This window comes from Haliotis rubra, unplaced genomic scaffold (assembly GCF_003918875.1).
Source record: "Haliotis rubra isolate DU_JTF1 unplaced genomic scaffold, ASM391887v1 Scf740, whole genome shotgun sequence".
Classification (NCBI taxonomy): domain Eukaryota; kingdom Metazoa; phylum Mollusca; class Gastropoda; order Lepetellida; family Haliotidae; genus Haliotis; species Haliotis rubra.
Window position 1 is genome coordinate 300468 of NW_025767458.1, and position 20515 is coordinate 320982.

The 20515-nt window shown below is 40.2% G+C and overlaps 2 protein-coding genes across 2 annotated transcripts in view; both read left to right on the forward strand.

The window, feature by feature from the left end:
• Positions 1-11954: 11954 nt before the first annotated feature.
• Positions 11955-20515, forward strand: part of LOC124259898 — a 31599-nt gene continuing 23038 nt past the window's right edge. Inside the window, exons 1-5 of the mRNA XM_046694125.1 lie at positions 11955-12020; positions 13283-13403; positions 15817-15907; positions 19251-19415; positions 20307-20367. The gene's annotated coding sequence lies outside the window, so the exon portion shown is untranslated. The remainder of the gene's footprint in view (positions 12021-13282; positions 13404-15816; positions 15908-19250; positions 19416-20306; positions 20368-20515) is intronic.
• LOC124259895 lies at positions 13264-20371 on the forward strand. The gene is made up of 4 exons (XM_046694122.1): positions 13264-13403; positions 13732-13802; positions 19251-19415; positions 20307-20371. The coding sequence occupies exons 1-4, from the start codon at positions 13264-13266 to the stop codon at positions 20369-20371; spliced, it is 441 nt and encodes a 146-aa protein (XP_046550078.1).

Here is a 20515-nt window from a genome sequence, read left to right on the forward strand (position 1 = left end):
CTTATGGGCACAACACTACCATGACAAGCAAAGCATGGCAAATCAATCTCAGACATATTTCAAACACATCTTTCAACACCAAACATTAATCAAACAACGGCCCATAAATACATCCATATATGCTTCAGTACATATTGGAAAGCGGTTGCCAGGAATACAGACAATTCCTTTGATGGAACATAGACACACAGGTGTATGCTGCGATAGGGAGCATACAGAACAGGGTCATGAAACGGAACACATTTACAAAGAAGGTAATAAGCGGTGTCGGAAATAAGTTGAGGGGGTGGAGGCGACACTCTTGGGGACTGAGATGGTATAACCCACAGTGGATGCATTTGAATGGGTGTCTGTGGGCATGATACACTGGGGGTGGGATGGGAGGTGGTGGGACGGGGAAAACTGGGTGATGGCAGAGGGAAGGGAGGGGTTGGGGGAATGCATTGCTGGGGGAGGGTTGAAAGTCATTAGTTGGCTTCTGCTGCCCTTCATGTAGTCTGTCCAGCTTAACTTTAATGCATGAGATGAGAGACATGATTCCCTCCACACCAGACATTTGGTATGTGTCCTCTGCTACCTGGGCACTTTCTATCATATCGGACAAAGTGTCATGGCGTCTGGTGGCAATAAATTGAACGATATGAGGAAGGGAATTTCTGAAAATGAGGTCTTTTATGAATTGGTCATCGTTACATTTCAAAAGGGATGCCTCATGCCGAATTGATTGAAGAAATAATGGAAAGTCCTCATGCTCTTTTTGTTTCCTGTCGATAAGGGCATCTGTACGATTTATAATTTGGATAGATGTGGGGCCATACCATTTGAGAAAAGATTGTTTGAGTTCGGGCCATGTCATATTGTCTTTACAGGAAGTCCTTCATACCAAATCAGCGCAGATTCCGATAAATATAGGGGGAAAACGTTAATGATTTCTTCATCAGCGAAATTTTGAATATTAACAAATTTCTGGAATCTGCTTAGCCAGGAAGATGCAGAGCGGGGATCATGTCCATCAAACAGTGGCATTGGGAGGGTTGTGCAGCAGACATGGGGTTGGGAATGGTCAGCGGGGCGTTCTACGGGCGGGGAGGAACATTGAGGGGGAGAGCAACAACGGTTATCACAGTGGGGATTGTGAATTCGACATGGGTGATTACCGGGACTAGAGGTGGTAGGCTGAGGGAAGGCTGATGGAGAGACTGAGCTAGTGGAGGTAGTTGTACGTTTAGACTTTCGGAGGACCCTCCAGGGAAAGCAGGATGGACTGGAGGACCCGTCGTCAGATTTAGTAGATTTAAACGAAAAGAGAGGCATTGTACTTTAAAGAATGAACTAAGTGGTATAAACACTCACCCTGTAGGCTACAATCGTGGAAAACACAGAACAATTACAAATTCACAGAACAAAGCAAAGTCCACTAAAAGTCACAATGTCAATAACACATGGTAGGTGAGGTGACCTCTTCGTCTTGGAATCAGTCTTTGAGTTTCTTTACACAGACACAGGATATGGAAGAAGGAGGACGTCGTACAGGTGTTGCTTGAATCTGTGCACGGTGGAGCGTCAACGGACCAGTTCTTGTTTTTACACCGGCGTTCCATGAAACACTATCACTTTTTTGTAGTTGTAAACGATGGATCTCCAAAGCGTCCAAAATGCAAATTGTTACTCAGTTGACAAGCTGGGTGGCTGGCTGTTCTCGTAGACTTAGCCTGGTGGTGGTGCCTGTTTGACTTCTGTTGTGATGTGGACCCAGGATGGATGAATCTCGACAGATATTTGCTGAAAAACTTCTTGCAGAGAGGTTCAGGGATCTTGTCTCCACCAATATATCCCGGGCTGGTTAACGCGTTTTGGGGGATATTGTCTCTTCAAACACAAAAGTCCATCAGTGGGTCCACAACACTTTATTCGTCAGCTAAGTATGTAATTACATGATAGTGCAGCAACGGCCAGGCAGCATCACAGAGGCGATCTTCAGCCCACCTGCCTAGCCCCTGTCCGAGGGTCAAGTCCCGTTACATTAAGAATTCATTGTCTATATACTAGACTGACTGTCAGCTGCCCTGTATCGTATTACGATACATGTATGGTCAACCTGCAGTATCCAGCATGCACCTCATCCACAATGTTAAACTTCCGTGGCCAGCCGGCCATACTCTAAGGTTCATTAGGGTTAATTACATGCAGGCAGCGGATCTGCACATGGCTGTGCTGATGGTCATGATAATAAGCTGCTGATATTTCATGTATATTGTTAGCACTGTGATTTAGATTTAGATAACACAACTTTAACTTAACTCAGAGAATATACAAACATGTCTATATTTCCCGATAAAACCCATACCCCATCAAAGTGCCTACGACAATAGCTCAAGGCCATGGCCGCCAGAGGACAGAGAACTGAAACACTGCAAAGAGAACCACGCTAATACACAAAGAGTATTTAAATGTGAATAAGCGTGATGTGCATAAAAAGCACACAGACTACAATGTGTATCATTCAAACTAAGGGTATAAAACAACTAGAAAGTAAATAATTGCAGCAGTCATCAGTGGGCAAATCTCATGGCGACCTGACCTGGCATTGTGCATTCCACTGACTTCCATCTCCCTATCACAAGAAGACCTGACTTCCATCTCAATATCACATGAAGACCTGACTTCCATCTCCCTATCACACGAAGACCCGACTTCCATCTCAATATCACATGAAGACCTGACTTCCATCTCAATATCACATGAAGACCTGACTTCCATATCAATATCACATGAAGACCTGATTTCCATCTCAATATCACATGAAGACCTGACTTCCATCTTAATATCACATGAAGACCTGACTTCCATCTTAATATCACATGAAGATCTGACTTCCATCTCAATATCACATGAAGACCTGACTTCCATCTTAATATCACATAAAGACCTGACTTCCATCTCAATATCACATGAAGACCTGACTTCCATCTCAATATCACATGAAGACCTAACTTCCATCTTAATATCACATGAAGACCTGACTTCCATCTCAATATCACATGAAGACCTGACTTCCATCTCAATATCACATGAAGAGAGAGAGAGCCTTTATTTCAGTATTTTTTATCGTGGCCCAAGTTATTCATACATATTCAAAAATATGAATAAAAATGTACATTTGGTGTGGAGATGAACTACAGACATATATGTTTCATTTCAAGTAAATATCTTAACCTTTGATCATGTTTGTGCGAAAGACATGAGTTGAACGAACTTTTGCTGTAGAGGATAATGACAAAAAATATTTGGTCTGAGTTTTGTTCGACTTTCCTTAAAGAAAGGACAAACAAGAACAAAATGGAACTCATCTTCAAAAGCTCCTAAGTTACAGCGCTCACAAAATAAATTAGAATGAGCAGTGTATGTATTAAAACTTTTCAAACTATGTGACAGACATCGAAACTTTGCAAGTGCTTTAGTCAAATCTCTGTCAATATCAGCACTTAAATACTTTTCAGGTTTATAAGAAGAATACCTTTTGAGGAATGAAGATAACTCTATTTTCCCATACCAATATTGATGCCTAAATTTATATATGTCTGTTTAAACAAAGTCATAAATTGTGATACATTTCCACATTCTTGAACAATCCAAGCATATGAATAACCAGTTTGAAATAATAACATTCTAACATATGAAGCCCAGTTTACATTGCCAGCTTCGTCCTGCGCTTTAAGCATGTTATAACAGGCATGAGGACTTCGTGTCGAGTCCATATGAATCAACTTACACAAGTACCTTATACAGCGGCAACAGTTGTGTATAGAAAGGTGGTAACGCCCGATCTCACCGAGAACCGCATTTGATGAAGATCTTTTACTTGAACCAAGATATTGTTTGAAGAAGTTATGGACAAAATAAACTTCAGCGAAAGATCTGTGTAACATTTCATTAGCTGGTAAATACATAAACAAGCTTTTGAGGCTTGGTTTGCATGAATCTCACAGGCTGTTGACCAACACAGTCGTGAAGAAAAGATCACACCTAACTTATAATACGGAACAGTTTTCAGTTGGTTGCCCTTATTATACCATTTCTCAACCGTTTTAAACTTTCCGCCATTACGAAAAACAATTATGTTAGACTGTTCAGGAACACAACGTTTCGGAGTATATCCTTCCTTCTTCATCAGGTGAATAAAGGAGAAAGGATATACTCCGAAACGTTGTGTTCCTCATAATAAAGAAGTTGACATTCATAATAAAAACTTTCTTCGTCAGACTTTTCCATGTTTACACCTAATCCCCATTATTGCAAAATAATTCTAAAGCATTCAACGTTCTCTGCAGATCAACAGCAAAGTCTGCAACTAATACAATGTCGTCAGCTAAAAGAAGTAATTTTATAATTTCAACAACATCATCAACAAATATGCCTCTAAAATCGTCATTTGTAAATCAACAGCTAGCTGGTTTATAAAGAAGATAAACAAGAGAGGACTTAGCATACAGCCTTGTCATACTCCATTTGATGTGTCAAACATATCGGTGATAGAATCGCCAATCTTAACGCAAGCATGCTTCTTGTACATGCTGTATAAAATATTATAAAGTTTTCCATGAATTCCATTTTGGAGTTGCTGATAAGCAATGTATTTCTATCAACAAAATCAAAAACGATGTTTTCTGAGATCTTTTTCTGCTAATGACTGAAGTACAAAAATATTATCCGTGGTAAAATAGCCCTGTCCGAAACCGTCTTGAGATTCAGGGGGATATCATTTACTTCTAACCAGGCTCCAAGTCTTCGTTCTATGATACATGTTAAAACTTTACGAAGTACATTCAATAGAGACATGCCCCTGTATTTTTTGGATCTGATAAATCCCCTTTCTTGAATGATGGAAGAATCATTCCTACATTCCAAGAATCAGGAAAAATTCCAATTTCTGATATGGAATTGAAAAGTAACTGAATATAAGGAATAAGATGAGGAGCATTTTTGTAGAATCCAGACGGGGTTCCATCTATGCCGGAAGCCTTGTTTTGCTGAATAGCATTGATAATCTCATTCTCAGTAATGTCTTCAGACAACATAGTTGAACTGTTACAATCTTCACAATTCATATGATCGGGTTCTTAAATAAACGGTTCTACAGACTCGTCAAATTCCCTGATATCTGTTTCAGGATTCAGATCTTTAAAATACTGGTACCAAACTTCTCGTGTGATGCTACTTGTTCACGTTTAGCTTTCAATAAGGTTTTGACTGAGTCAGAAACATTTACAATCGCTGAAATTTAAATTTACACGATCAGTTATCTCCCTTTCAAAGGCATACTTTTTTACCTTACATATTTTCCTAAACTTCCTTTTACTCTGAAGAAACTTATCAAGGTTATCTTTACTGTTGTCTATACTGAAGCGCTGCAATTTAGCATATTTCATATTTTTCAATATGGAAGACCTGACTACCATCTCAATATCACATGTAGATCTGACTTCAATCTTAATATCACATGAAGATCGGACTTCCATCTTAATATCACATGAAGATCGGACTTCCATCTTAATATCACATGAAGACCTGACTTCCATCTTAATATCACATGAAAATCGGACTTCCATCTCAATATCACATGAAGACCTGACTTCCATCTTAATATCACATGAAAATCGGACTTCCATCTTAATATCACATGAAGACCTGACTTCCATCTTAATATCACATGAAGACCTGACTTCCATCTTAATATCTCATCAAGATCTGACTTCAATCTTAATATCACATGAAGGCATGAGTTGTATGTTGTTGTTGATGATTTGACTGACTGACTGAGTTTGGTTTTACGCCGCTTTTAGCAATATTCCAGCAACATCACGGCGGGGGACACCAGAAATGGGCTTAACACATTGTACCCATGTGGGGATTCGAACCCGGGTCTTCGGCGTGACGAGCCAACGCTTTAACCATTAGGCTACCCCACCGCCCCTTGATGATTTGAGGTTTTCAACCCTATATGATGATGTGAATACAACAAATTGCTACACTCGTGCTACACACATATAGTGACATATGGGACATCTCATGCACGCTGACAGTGGGAAACAGCACGCCTGATGACGCAGAAACAGTGTGCGAGGATCAAGCTTCAGTGAGACTCATGTGAGCCGGTCAAAGTGAGACAATTCATCAGTAGCGTCCGTAAAATCACAGTCAAGCGTCGTTTGGAACAAAGTTACCCATTTCAAGCGTCCATGTTTCCCATGTGTCCACGTGTATAGAACCAGACATTCCAGGTAAGGAACCCGGGGGTTGAGGTATTTATGTCTTGTATTAGTAGGAACTAATTTCTAAATATTGCAGTGTAATCATTTGACAACGTTGGTCATGACGTTTATTATTAGTTATGCAATCTCTACACCTTATCATTTACCCATTTTTCAACAACAAATTGTTCTAATTGCATTAAAGAAGCATTGTCATTGTGTTCTTTACACATATGAATCTGCCTGTCAGTTGCCACTATCTTATAAATACACTGTTTATTTTGTATTGTAGTAAGCCTAAGGCTTGATTGACTGATTGATTGATTGATCCAATCTCTCTTTGTATGTGATGGAGTCTATGTAGCTCTTAATCAGAATTTGTGTCTGTTGGGGCTGATTGAAGACGGGTTGTTTGTGTCTGTTGGGGCTGATTGAAGGCAGGCCATCTGCAATTGTTGGGGCTGATTGAAGACGGGTTGTTTGTGTCTGTTGGGGCTGATTGAAGGCAGGTGATCTACAATTGTTGGGGCTGATTGAAGACGGGTTGTTTGTGTCTGTTGGGGCTGATTGAAGGCAGGTGATCTGCATTTGTTGGGGCTGATTGAAGACGGGTTGTTTGTGTCTGTTGGGGCTGATTGTAGGCAGGTGATCTGCTTTTCTTGGGGCTGATTGAAGACGGGTTGTTTGTGTCTGTTGGGGCTGATTGAAGGCAGGTGATCTGCATTTGTTGGGGCTGATTGAAGACGGGTTGTTTGTGTCTGTTTGGGCTTATTGTAGGCAGGTGATGTGCTTTTCTTGGGGCTGATTGAAGACGGGTTGTTTGTGTCTGTTGGGGCTGATTGAAGGCAGGTGATCTGCATTTGTTGGGGCTGATTGAAGACGGGTTGTTTGTGTCTGTTTGGGCTGATGGAAGGTGGTTGATCTGTGTCTGTTGGCGCTCACTGAAAGCAAATGATCTGTATTGTTGCGGACATCTTGGGCGCTAAGAGGAATCAAAAGTTAGACATGTACCTGACGGACGGAAAGCAAGAGCAGGTGTGCTGACAGACGTAGAAACCCAGTCAGGAAGAACAGGGATTCGACCACCGATCATAGTTATCTTTCACGTCCAAGGGACACAACTCTGCACAGTGAATTAAGATGCATTTGTTGAATTGCCCACTCGCATGCTCCTGAATTTGCACAACATATTCTTCATTTGCTTACATCCCAAACTTCAGTGGATCTTCCTGAAATTTCTTCACGTGGAATGTATAGATGGACAAGAGCGATGGGGTAGCCTACTGGTTAAAGCGTTCGCTCACGCCGACGACTTTAACCCCGGGTTCGATTCCCCACATGGTTACACTGTGTGAAGCCCATTTCTGGTGTCCCCCGCCGTGATATTGCTGAAGGCAGGTCTTCGGGCTGATTGAAGACGGGTTATTTGTGTCTGTTGGGGCTGATTGAAGGCAGGCTGTTTGTCTGTTGGGGCTGATTGAAGACGGGTTGTTTGTGTCTGTTGGGGCTGATTGAAGGCAGGCTGTTTGTCTGTTGGGGCTGATTGAAGGCAGGTCTTCGGGCTGATTGAAGACGGGTCGTTTGTGTCTGTTGGGGCTGATTGAAGGCAGGCTGTTTGTCTTTTGGGGCTGATTGAAGGCAGGTCTTCGGGCTGATTGAAGACGGGTTATTTGTGTCTGTTGGGGCTGATTGAAGGCAGGTCTTCGGGCTGATTGAAGACGGGTTATTTGTGTCTGTTGGGGCTGATTGAAGGCAGGCTGTTTGTCTGTTGGGGCTGATTGAAGGCAGGTCTTGGGGCTGATTGAAGACGGGTTGTTTGTGTCTGTTGGGGCTGATTGAAGGCAGGTCTTGGGGCTGATTGAAGACGGGTTGTTTGTGTCTGTTGGGGCCGATTGAAGACGGGTTGTTTGTATCTGTTGGGGCTGATTGAAGACGGGTTATTTGTTTGTTGGGGCTGATTGAAGACGGGTTGTTGGGGCTGATTGAATGCCTTCAATCAGCCCCAATCAGTCATCTGCGGTTTTTAATCTATGAGGTGTTTATATTATTGAAACTCAACCGAGTCAGCGTGCTTACCGAATAATCGCATATGCTGTGCCTTTAGTGACTTAACTGGTGATCGGTGGGGATCTGTGTTACTGGGCAAGGAAAGAATGATGCACACCGTACCAGGAAGTACAGTTTGTCTCAACACAGCTAGGGCCCCCTTAAATCTCACTTTATCCCTTACTTTAACCCTAACTTTACCCTCACTTTCACTCTTACATTAACCCTTACTTTCATCCTGTCTCGATCCATACTTTAATGCTTACTTTATCCGTTACTTTAACCTTCGTTTAAACCATACTCTAACCCAGCATTCACCTTACTACAACTCTTACTTTAACATACTAATCCTGACTTTAATAATTACTTTAACCTTTACGTTAAACCTTACTTTAATCCTTACGTTACCCTTACTTTAACCCTTCATTTAATCCATAATTTAACCGTACACTAACTCTCACTTTAATCTTTTCTTTACCCCTTACTTTAATCTTTACTTTATCCCTTACTTTAACATTTACGTTAATCTTTACTTTAAGCTTTACTTTTACCGTTACGTTAATCATTTCTTTAATCCTTACATTAACCCTAACTTTAACCTTTCCTATATTTTTACTTTGACCCGTATGTTAAATCTTACTTTACTAGTTACTTCAACAATTGCGTTAATCCTAAATTTTTACTACAAACCTTAAGGTTACTTCAAACTTTAAAGTTAGCTTTAACTCTGTCTTTAACCTTTCCTCTTGCCCTTACTTTAACCGTAACGTTAACCCATCACTACCTTTCTTACTCTCACGGGGGCAGTGGGGTAGCCTAGTGGCTAAAGCGTTCGCTCGTCACGCCGAATACCCGGGTTCGATTCCCCACATGTGTGATGTCGATTTCTACCCGCCATGATATTGCTGGAATATTGCTAAAAGCTGCATTCAGCCATACTCACATACTCTCACGTGCCCCACAAATCCAGATTGTGGGGTTGTGTTGTCTTGATCTCAACGTCCATCCCAGGCATAGGTCCTGACTCGATATTCGCATGCTGGTTACTTATGACCATTAGTTTCATTAAATATGTGGATGAATTCACGGCTCTAAATGATACCAAACTGCATCAACTTCGACGAGTACGGACCAAAAGCATAACAGGTTAATATCTGTTAGACCAAATTTGAACAACACATACATGTTTTGTTTGTTTGTTGCTTAACGCCGCACTCAGCAACATTCCAGCTATATGGCGGGGGTCTGTAAATAACCAAATCTGGGCCAGACAATCCAGTGATCAACAGTATGAGTCACTTTGAGCCTTGAGTCACTTAACTGGTGATCGGTGGGGATCTGTGTTACTGGGCAAGGAAAGAATGATGCTCAGCGTACCAGGAAGTACAGTTTGTCTCAACACAGCTAGGGCCCCCTTAAATCTCACTTTATCCCTTACTTTAACCCTAACTTTACCCTCACTTTCACTCTTACATTAACCCTTACTTTCATCCTGTCTCGATCCATACTTTAATGCTTACTTTATCCGTTACTTAATTCGTTTAACCATACTCTAACCCAGCATTCACCTTACTACAACTCTTACTTTAACATACTAATCCTGACTTTAATAATTACTTTAACCTTTACGTTAAACCTTACTTTAATCCTTACGTTACCCTTACTTTAACCCTTCATTTAATCCATAATTTAACCGTACACTAACTCTCACTTTAAGCTTTACTTTACCCCTTACTTTAATGTTTACTTTATCCCTTACTTTAATCTTTACTTTATCCCTTACTTTAACATTTACGTTAAACCTTACTTTAACCTTTACTTTATCACTTCCTTTAATGTTTACTTTACCCCTTACTTTAAGCTTTACTTTACCCCTTACTTTAACCTTTACTTTATCCCTTACTTTAATCTTTACTTTATCCCTTGCTTTAACATTTACGTTAAACCTTACTTTAACCTTTACTTTATCACTTACTTTAATGTTTACTTTACCCCTTACTTTAACCTTTACTTTATCCCTTACTTTAATCTTTACTTTATCCCTTACTTTAATGTTTACTTTATCTCTTACTTTAACATTTACGTTAATCTTTACTTTAAGCTTTACTTTATCACTTACTTTAATGTTTACTTTATCCCTTACTTTAACATTTACGTTAAGCTTTACTTTAAGCTTTACTTTTACCGTTACGTTAATCATTTCTTTAATCCTTACATTAACCCTAACTTTAACCTTTCTTATATTCTTACTTTGACCCGTATGTTAAATCTTACTTAACTAGTTACTTTAACAATTGCGTTAATCCTAAATCTTTACTACAAACCTTAAGGTTACTTCAAACTTTAAAGTTAGCTTTAACTCTGTCTTTAACCTTTCCTCTTGCCCTTACTTTAACCGTAACGTTACTTTAACCGTAACGCTGCTTACATTAAAGGTAGTCATCAAACGTTAGTTTAAAGCGCTGCTTAACCCAAAACGATATTAAAAACGTGATAATTTTAGCATTACTGTCTTTTCTGCACATAGTTACTGACAGTTTGTTATAACGCTGGTGCCTCGTACTGATATGTAATTTCATTGTCATGCCTGTATGAGTGAGTGAGTTTTGTTTTACACCGCTTTTAGCAATATTCCAGGAATTCCACGGCGGGGGACACCAGAAATGGGCTTCACATCGTGCAAGTGTGGAATCGAACCCGGGTCTTCGGCGTGACGACGAACTCCTTAACCTCTAGGCTACCCACCTCCCCTTGATGTCAATCAATCAATCAATCAATCAATCTTTAATTTACAGTACTGAAGAGGCCGTAGGCTAATAGTACATTACATACATACAGTAGCACACCGCCCCTTGATGTATGTATGCTACCAATATTGCATGTGACCTATCCCTAAACAAAAACTAAAACAGCACGTGAATGTAGTTAATCTGTCAAGGCGTGATAGATTTACTATAGTCATATGAAAAGTCTCTGACGTTCTTTCGCGTCTTATAGTGGAACGGGTCATACGTATACACGAAGAACTTAATTAAGCACCCCTGTAATTTTGCATATACATAGAACTTCCCCTGGTCACCACGATCGAAAAACATGACTTTTTTATGACCCGTATTTAAAAACTCATACAAACAGACAGCATGATCAGACTCCATGTTGAGTTTATGATGATAATTGCTCATTTAAAAACAAAAGATTTTTATACAAAACCATGTCTGTATAGTATGGCCCTGGAATGTTTAATGTTGAATTTTGTGTAACCTCCATGTGACGGTATGACAGCCAGCACCCTCCTCCTCATACTCCCAGTCAGCCTCCTGATCCTCTGAAGGGGCAGTCTGCTACTCGTGTAAAGCAGCTTCCAATTGGGCCAGTTCTGTACGTACAGGAGGATCCCCTTGTTGCACACGACGGCCAATCTTGTCCCAGATATGCTCCAAAGGGTTAAGATGGGGGTCATTCAATCGTGAGATATGTCAGGGTGTGCTTAACTAAGTTCTTTGTGAAAGTATCGGCCATCCTGATTGTGGGTAGCATGTAGCACCCCTCCATAGTAACGCTGTCAGCCCGTCGTGGGGTACCATGATTAATAGTAATCTACGACTGCAGCCCTACAGTATAAAACCTGTGCCGCTATTTCCTGGTCGACAGAGACGATGAAGAGACTGTCGTTGATGACGCTGGGCCTAGTGACGCTGTGTGTACTGGTCAGCTTGTGCAGTGGTCAGTATATGCACACTTTACTATATATTTTGTGTCTTGTGTTATATTTATATTCTATTTTCCATATATTCATACGATAAATTCACATATACGTTATTATGTTTTACGCTAATATACCAGTGGGCACCTGCTATTAACTAACTGAATTACTTAAACACCATATGGCAATTACAGAACTCATTTACCCCTATCCTTTACCGTGATAGAATAATTTCACGAAAATCATGTTGCAAAGTGGGATTCGACCTCAGACACGAAGGCCAACGATCCGAAGGTCAACGGATTAACCACGATTGACTATGGGGCTACGCACGCAGTGTTTTAATAGTTGAACATCGTTTCAAATTTGAAATTTTCAAAAACAATGTTGTTTTGAGGGTTCTTGGAATGTTTGCCATGGCTGAAATACCATCTCGGATCTGACATTAAGTCTTTGAAATGGTCAGTGAAACCCCTTCTTTGTGGACTGACTTATGGTATATCATAAGGAGAAAAACAATTATGTGGTTTCATAATGGTGTATATATTTAGTCGTTCTTTTTCTTAAAATCGAGGTTTCAAATGTTCGAAAATATCCGATGATTTTCTTTTCGCCTGACAGAAAGTGGCCCCAACACACATTCTACTCTCATAGAAATATTCACACGCAGTGAAACCACCAAAGGATTTCAGATTTTCGAAACCTATTTAACTACGATCGTGAATCAATCAGTATACCTTTCTTCATAATGCGCATCAGATGCTGATTACACCATCAGATGTATCACAATGTATCAGATGATGTTTGCGTATATCGTATGATTTAGGCAATATATATTTGGGTTGGTTACTCTGTAAATACTATACAGATTATTCGATGTGTACTTTTAGCATATCCCGAGGCCGCATATAACTGCAGAAACAGATTAATACTTTTTGAAAATGTTCATTTGCCTCTTGGTCATCTTCGGTGTTGCATTTTAATTCTCGCAAACTCTCGTACACAGTGGGAATGGCCGTCACAATATCCATATGATCAAATATTCGATGACGTTTGCGTGTAAATTGCATTTTGATTGGTCAAGGGCGGGTAATTTGAACCTTTCTGGCAACCGACCAGCACTGGTCATACGGTGCTGTAAATGAGACAATCATAACCGACTTAAATCTAAGGTTTAAATTACAAGATGGCGGCATGTCAATGACCTTTGATGACGATTGCTATCAGCTTCACCATCTCAGACTGTTTTAATATCCCGCGTTAATGGCTACTGGTTTTACAGGTCAGACCGACCCCTGTCGGAGCTACAAGACACTACAGCATGACAAACGAGTGTACACTTACGTCCTGTCTGAGACGGAACAGGCCGAGTGCGACCACTACCTGCCGGACGGAAACGATTGGTAAAGTAGTAGCACGGATTTCAGCGTAATATGCCGAGAAGGGCCGAATGATGCGACCTCCTTGTTGAGCTGTTATATTGTGCTTTATTGACAAAGATTATGGATAACACCTTCTTTTATTCGTGAGTGCTATCCATAAAGGTTGTCAATATTTTAATTTACAATTTCTAAAATGCCAGCCATTCAAAGAAGTTATAATGTGCTTGATCCGCAGTAACGACAATGTGCGTGCGTGCGCTTGTGTTGGTGTACATGCCTTTGTGTGTGTAATGTAAGAAATGTCAAACCAAGAGAAACTTCACTGAAGGCCTCCTCTTCTTTAGATAAGGACATATGATCACTTTGTGGCGTCAAGAACAGTGCGTGAATATGATCGCATCTTTACGACAATCGACAGTCGTACGTCGAATGGGGGCTACGACTGTCCTTACATTACGTAGACAGAGGCCAGAGGTGCTGGTCCATCCAACCGAGTAACCTTATTGAAGGATCATCTTGTTCACATAATTAATATATGATTGATTTGTGGCGTCAAGAACAGTGCGTGAATATGGTCGTATCTTTACGACAATCGACAGTCGTACGTCGAATAGGGACTACAACTGCCGTTACATTAAGTTCGCATCGAAGAAATAGACCAGAGTTGCAGGGGACCTACGATCTTACCCGAGCCCATGTGTATGAAATGTCCCTCCAACCGACAAACTTCACTGAATGGTCATCCCGTACAGATGATGACATGTCATCAGTTTGTGGCTTCGGGAACAGTTCATTAATGATCTCAGCAATGAAACACTAAAATATGCAAATATCAGGAACCTATTTCACAAGATCATCTTCCCTTATAGTAATGTGTAATGATTCTTGCTGAGTGCCCATGCTTGTCGTCAGAGGCGACTAACGGGATCGGGTGGTCAGGCTCGCAGACCTGGTTGACGTCTTCGTATCCCAATTGCGTAGACGGTTCACTCCCAAAAGACAGACCACCCATTAGACAGACTCAATGAGTACACTAATTAGCTGAGCCATGCTGTCAACCCCTATTTAATTAATGAGCTGACCCAGAGTCACTACAGAGTATAGTAACAACACACTCCTATCTCCTGTGCCCTTCTCAAAACATAAACTAATCCTTTTACTGAACAGGACAGAATAGAACTGAAATTTTATTCTAAAAAATCACGTTTTGTGACACAGAGAACATACAGCATATTGATACATATTAAAATATTGAACAAAGTGCAGTTTTGAAAAATTTGGCAACTTTAGGGTTAAGTGGTGAATAATCACATTTCCTGAGATAAAGACATTTTTCAATAGTTGGATGTTGACACAAATATTGGGGAAGAAATTGATTTCTGAGGGCATTTAGTGCTGGACAGTATAATTTAAAAGTGAAGTTCATCACAGACATCTAAATTCACACTATGTTTCCATTCTTTACAATACTGGTCAAACACATTCAAAGGTTTTTGCAATCCATCACTAGTTTCAGCTAATATGACTGACTGACTGACTGAGGTTGGTTTTACGCCGCTTTTAGCAATATTCCAGCAATATCACGGCGGGGGACACCAGAAATGGGCAGACACACATTGTGCCCATGTGGGGATTCGAACCCGGGTCTTCGGCGTGACGAGCCAACGCTTTAACCATTAGGCCACCCCACCGCCCCTTCAGCTAATATGACAGGATCGTCAGCGTAAAGTAATATCAACAACTTCAATTTCAAGCTGTCCTTAATAAGCTTACTTACATGTTCGAGGCCAGTTACATCCTGTTCATAAAGAAAACACTCAAGATCATGCAAGTATGAATGACTGGAGAATAGTTGTTGAATTATTTTTGCAAATAACTGGAGAACAGGATGTTTTTATTACTTTAGATTATTTGAAGATGGAAGTGAAAAAGGATTTATAAAATACAGTACAAGCAAAGTAAATGGAGAACGGGACGTTTTACAAAAATATTTTTGCCATGACCCTTTTTCCATGACTTTTTCCGATCACCCTTCTATATGGCTACCTGTATGCCAAGAACAAGGTAACCAGGAAAAATGATGATGTTCAAGTGACTTTCTAATAAGTGTTATCTGTGCACTGACAAACATGTAATTAAGAAATACAGTTTGGTCTACCACCATGTATAGTGTAATAAAACACACTTTCGCCCTGAACTATTATAGTTAAAGTACGAGGACGCTTGCGTCCGAGTGCTTTAACGTTATAATAGTTCAGGTGGTTATAGATGTTTATAAACGTCTGCATATGTTTGATGGGTTTATGTCCTTTGAGATCAGTAAATATATAACAATGTCCTCAAATTGAAAACTCCATCCCTTTCAAACGGCTATAAAATTTAATGAAGATGGTTTTAGAGCCATCAGTGTCTTGTCTCACATTGACACCCGTAGGTATCGGCTTGACGGGACGGGAGCAGGGGATCTCTACTCTCATTGCCCCAGATCTCTGCATGTGGGACGCTCTTCCCCATTTGGATGAATGGTGAGTTCCCTACGGCAGTCGTAATTATTCGCCTTGCACTCCGGGTGGCCTCTTTCCAGAGGGTTATCACATATTACAACTGTCTTAATCACAGGTTTCCCAACTGAGTAAATATTCTGTAATCCCCGAAAGGTAATATATTGTAGTACTGACATGAAGGTAGACAGATAGATCTGGATTTATTTGCGCTCAGGTGTTTTATTAGTAACTGGCGAGGGATGTGACAATATTTTCGGATTTACTTTGATTGTAGCGAGACTCGAAGGGTTTAGCTGCCATATACATCACTTCAAATTGTAGCATTTCTTCAGCATTGTTTGCTCGTTCTGCTTTTGTTTTTTGTAAAGTGGGCCACTGGCTCTGATTAACATTGCAATTTCCGCTAGACAATGATCAACCGGTCTCCCCAAATGTATATTACTTTACCAAGGCGTTTATACTGTAGATCTGGTAACCTGCAGTGACCTGTTACGATGTAGTGTTAAGGAGTACAATGCTGTTAGGGGGTAAAATTGTTGTTGTGGAGATACACTCCTGTTAGGCGATGCAGCGTTGTTTGGGATACAATTGTTGTTAATGAATAGTGTTGCTAGAGAATACATTGTTGTTTGGGAATACAATTTTTGTGTGGAGATGCACTCCTGTTAGGCGATAGCGCGTTGTTAGGGGATACAATTGTTGTTAATGAATAGTGTTGCTAGAGAATACATTGTTGTTTGGGAATACAATTTTTGTGTGGAGATGCACTCCTGTTAGGCGATAGCGCGTTGTTAGGGGATACAATTGTTGTTAATGAATAGTGTTGCTAGAGAATACATTGTTGTTTGGGAATACAATTCTTTTTTGGAGATACACTCTTGTTAGGCGATACCGCGTTGTTAAGGGATACAATTGTTGTTAATGAATAGTGTTGCTAGAGAATATACATTGTTGTTTGGGAATACAATTTTTTTATGGAGATACACTCCTGTCAGTCGATACCGCGTTGTTTGGGATACAATTGTTAATGAAGTGTTGCTAGAGAATACATTGTTGTTAGGGATACAATTTTTGTGTGGAGATACACTCCTGTTAGGCGATACCGCGTTGTTAGGGGATACAATGGTTATTAATGAATAGTGTTGCTAGAGAATACATTGTTGTTAGGGATACAATTTTTGTAGGAGATACACTCCTGTTAGGCGATACCGCGTTGTTAAGGGATACAATTGTTGTTAATGAATAGTGTTGCTAGAGAATACATTGTTGTTTGGGAATACAATTTTTTTGTGGAGATACACTCCTGTTAAGCGATACCGCGTTGTTAAGGGATACAATTGTTGTTAATGAAAAGTGTTGCTAGAGAATACATTGTTGTTTGGGAATACAATTTTTTTATGAGATACACTCCTGTTAGGCGATACCGCGTTGTTAGGGGATACAATTGTTGTTAATGAATAGTGTTGCTAGAGAATACATTGTTGTTAGGGATACAATTTTTTTATGGAGATACACTCCTGTTAGGCGATACCGCGTTGTTAGGGGATACAATTGTTGTTAATGAATAGTGTTGCTAGAGAATACATTGTTGTTAGGGATACAATTTTTTTATGGAGATACACTCCTGTTAGGCGATACCGCGTTGTTAGGGGATACAATTGTTGTTAATGAATAGTGTTGCTAGAGAATATACATTGTTGTTTGGGAATACAATTTTTTATGGAGATACACTCCTGTCAGGCGATACCGCGTTGTTTGGGATACAATTGTTAATAAAGTGTTGCTAGAGAATACATTGTTGTTTGGGATACAATTTTTGTGTGGAGATACACTCCTGTTAGGCGATACTGCGTTGTTAGGGGATACAATTGTTGTTAATGAATAGTGTTGCTAGAGAATACATTGTTGTTTGGGAATACAATTTTTTTGTGGAGATACACTCCTGTTAGGCGATACCGCGTTGTTAGGGGATACAATTGTTAATAAAGTGTTGCTAGAGAATACATTGTTGTTTGGGAATACAATTTTTGTGTGGAGATACACTCCTGTTAAGCGATACCGCGTTGTTAGGGGATACAATTGTTGTTAATGAAGTGTTGCTAAATGGAATGACCTAGATGCAGTCCTGTAATTTATAGTTTAGTCTTTCAATTCTCTGTAATATTAGCTAGCATCTCAATTGTTTAATCTATATTCCAAGTATCAAATGCTATACATTGTCTGCTTTTTATTATGCAACATGTACCATTTTACTCTACCCACATATCTTGTTCAACTGTAGCCAAGTAAAGTGGATAAAAATACTTTACAAAACAAAAAAGTGTTGCTAGGGAATATATTGTTGTTACGGGATACACTAGTGTTAGAGAATGCATTGTTGTTGGAGAATACACTGTTGTCGATGGATATACTGTCAAAAATATATAATGTTGTTAGAGAATACATTGTTGTTATGGAATACATTGTTGTTTGAAAATGCATTGTGGTCAGGGGATACGCTGTTGTTAATGTACAGTGTTGTTAAATAATACCCAGTTGGAATACAATGTTGTTAGAGGATACAATGTCGTTAGAGGATACAATGTCGTTAGAGGATACAATGTCGTTAGAGGATACAATGTCGTTAGAGGATACAATGTTGTTAGAGGATACAATGTCGTTAGAGGATACAATGTCGTTAGAGGATACAATGTTGTTAGAGGATACAATGTTGTTAGAGGATACAATGTTGTTAGAGGATACAATGTCGTTAGAGGATACAATGTCGTTACGTTAGAGGATACAATGTTGTTAGAGGATACAATGCTGTTAGAGGATACAATGTTGTTAGAGGATACAATGTCGTTAGAGGATACAATGTTGTTAGAGGATACAATGTTGTTAGAGGATACAATGTCGTTAGAGGATACAATGTTGTTAGAGGATACAATGCTGTTAGAGGATACAATGTCGTTAGAGGATACAATGTTGTTAGAGGATACAATACAATGTGTTAGAGGATAGAGGATGCAATGTCGTTAGAGGATACAATGTCGTTAGAGGATACAATGTCGTTAGAGGATACAATGTCGTTAGAGGATACAATGTTGTTAGAAGATACAATGTTGTTAGAGGATACAATGTCGTTAGAGGATACAATGTTGTTAGAGGATACAATGTCGTTAGAGGATACAATGTTGTTAGGAGATGCATTGGTGTCAGGAGATACAGTATCGTTTGGTTATATACCCTAGGGATACTATGTTGTAAGGGGATATAGTGTTGTTTAGGAATATGCCATTAGAGGATAGGGCGTTGCTAAGAATACAGTTGTTAGGGGACAGGACGTTATATTGATCTCAACCGGTTCACTTGACCCCCGCAGGTTCCATCCCGACCCCCTCTGAGGGAATAGTGAGCCGAACGGCCTTCCAGAGGGGGATAATCGGGTGCAACGAGACCCAACTCCAAGTGAGGGTGAAGAACTGTGGCGCCTTCAGAGTGTACTTCCTCAACAAGCTTAGCGGCTGCCCCGGGAAGTACTGTTTCGGTAAGTCGCCTCCCTGCCTCGCCCAAACACCATTAAACCATTGTGAGCGTGTCACGACCAGTTGGTGAAGTTAATTCTTAGCCAATAATTCACTAGGCGAGTAAAGGTGACGCCACTATGGTCTTTATGCAAATCTATGGAAAAAAAATAAATTATGTGTCAACGAATACCATGGTTTCAGTCAGAGAAATCAATAGATTGTAATGAGTGAGTGAGTTTAGTTTTACGCCGATCTCAGCAATATTCCAGCTATATGGCGGCGGTCTGTAAATAATCAAGTCTGGACCAGACAATCCAGTGATCAACAGCATGAGCATCGATCTGCGCAGTTGGGGACCGATGACATGTGTTAAAAGTCAGCGAGCCTGTCCACCCGATCCGGTTTGTCGCCTCTTACGACAAGCATGGGTTACTGAAGATCAATATTCTAACCCGGACCTTCATGGTGTTCAGATTGTAATGATTTTCAGCAGTAGAATTAACAGGTCCCCATGATCCTCAAACACCCGCCGTGTCGTAGGGACATTTACATTGACAATGTCTTCATGATTTGGTTGGTTGGATTTTTCACGCCGCACTCAGCAATATTCCAACTATATGGAGTCGGTCTGTAAATAATCCAGTCCGAACCAGACAATCCAGTGATCAACAGCATCAGCATCAATCTATGCAAATGGGATACGATGGCATGTTTCAGCCACCCGATCACGTTAGTTGCCGCTTATGACAAGCAAGGGTTACTGAGGACCAATTATATACGGGATCTTCTCGGGTTATGTCTTGAGATCACATTGACGTGATTGAATTCCTTTCCGGTAAATAGTCCTAAAATACTGCTTGCCACACAACACCACATGGAACATGACTACAAATATCACTGTTACCTTGTAGACTACGTTGAGAAATGCCCCCCCAGGACAGAGCTCCCCAACGGGGTACCAGCCATGCACACGTGAGTAACCCCAGAAACCAGCTCCTATTAATGTTTCAGCACCAAAGAAGTTTTGCTCGAGAACATGTCCAAATTATGAAGTGTTTCTTATTCTGTTTCAGTCAAACACCACTGCTAATACATTGACATGGTGATACCACGAGATTTC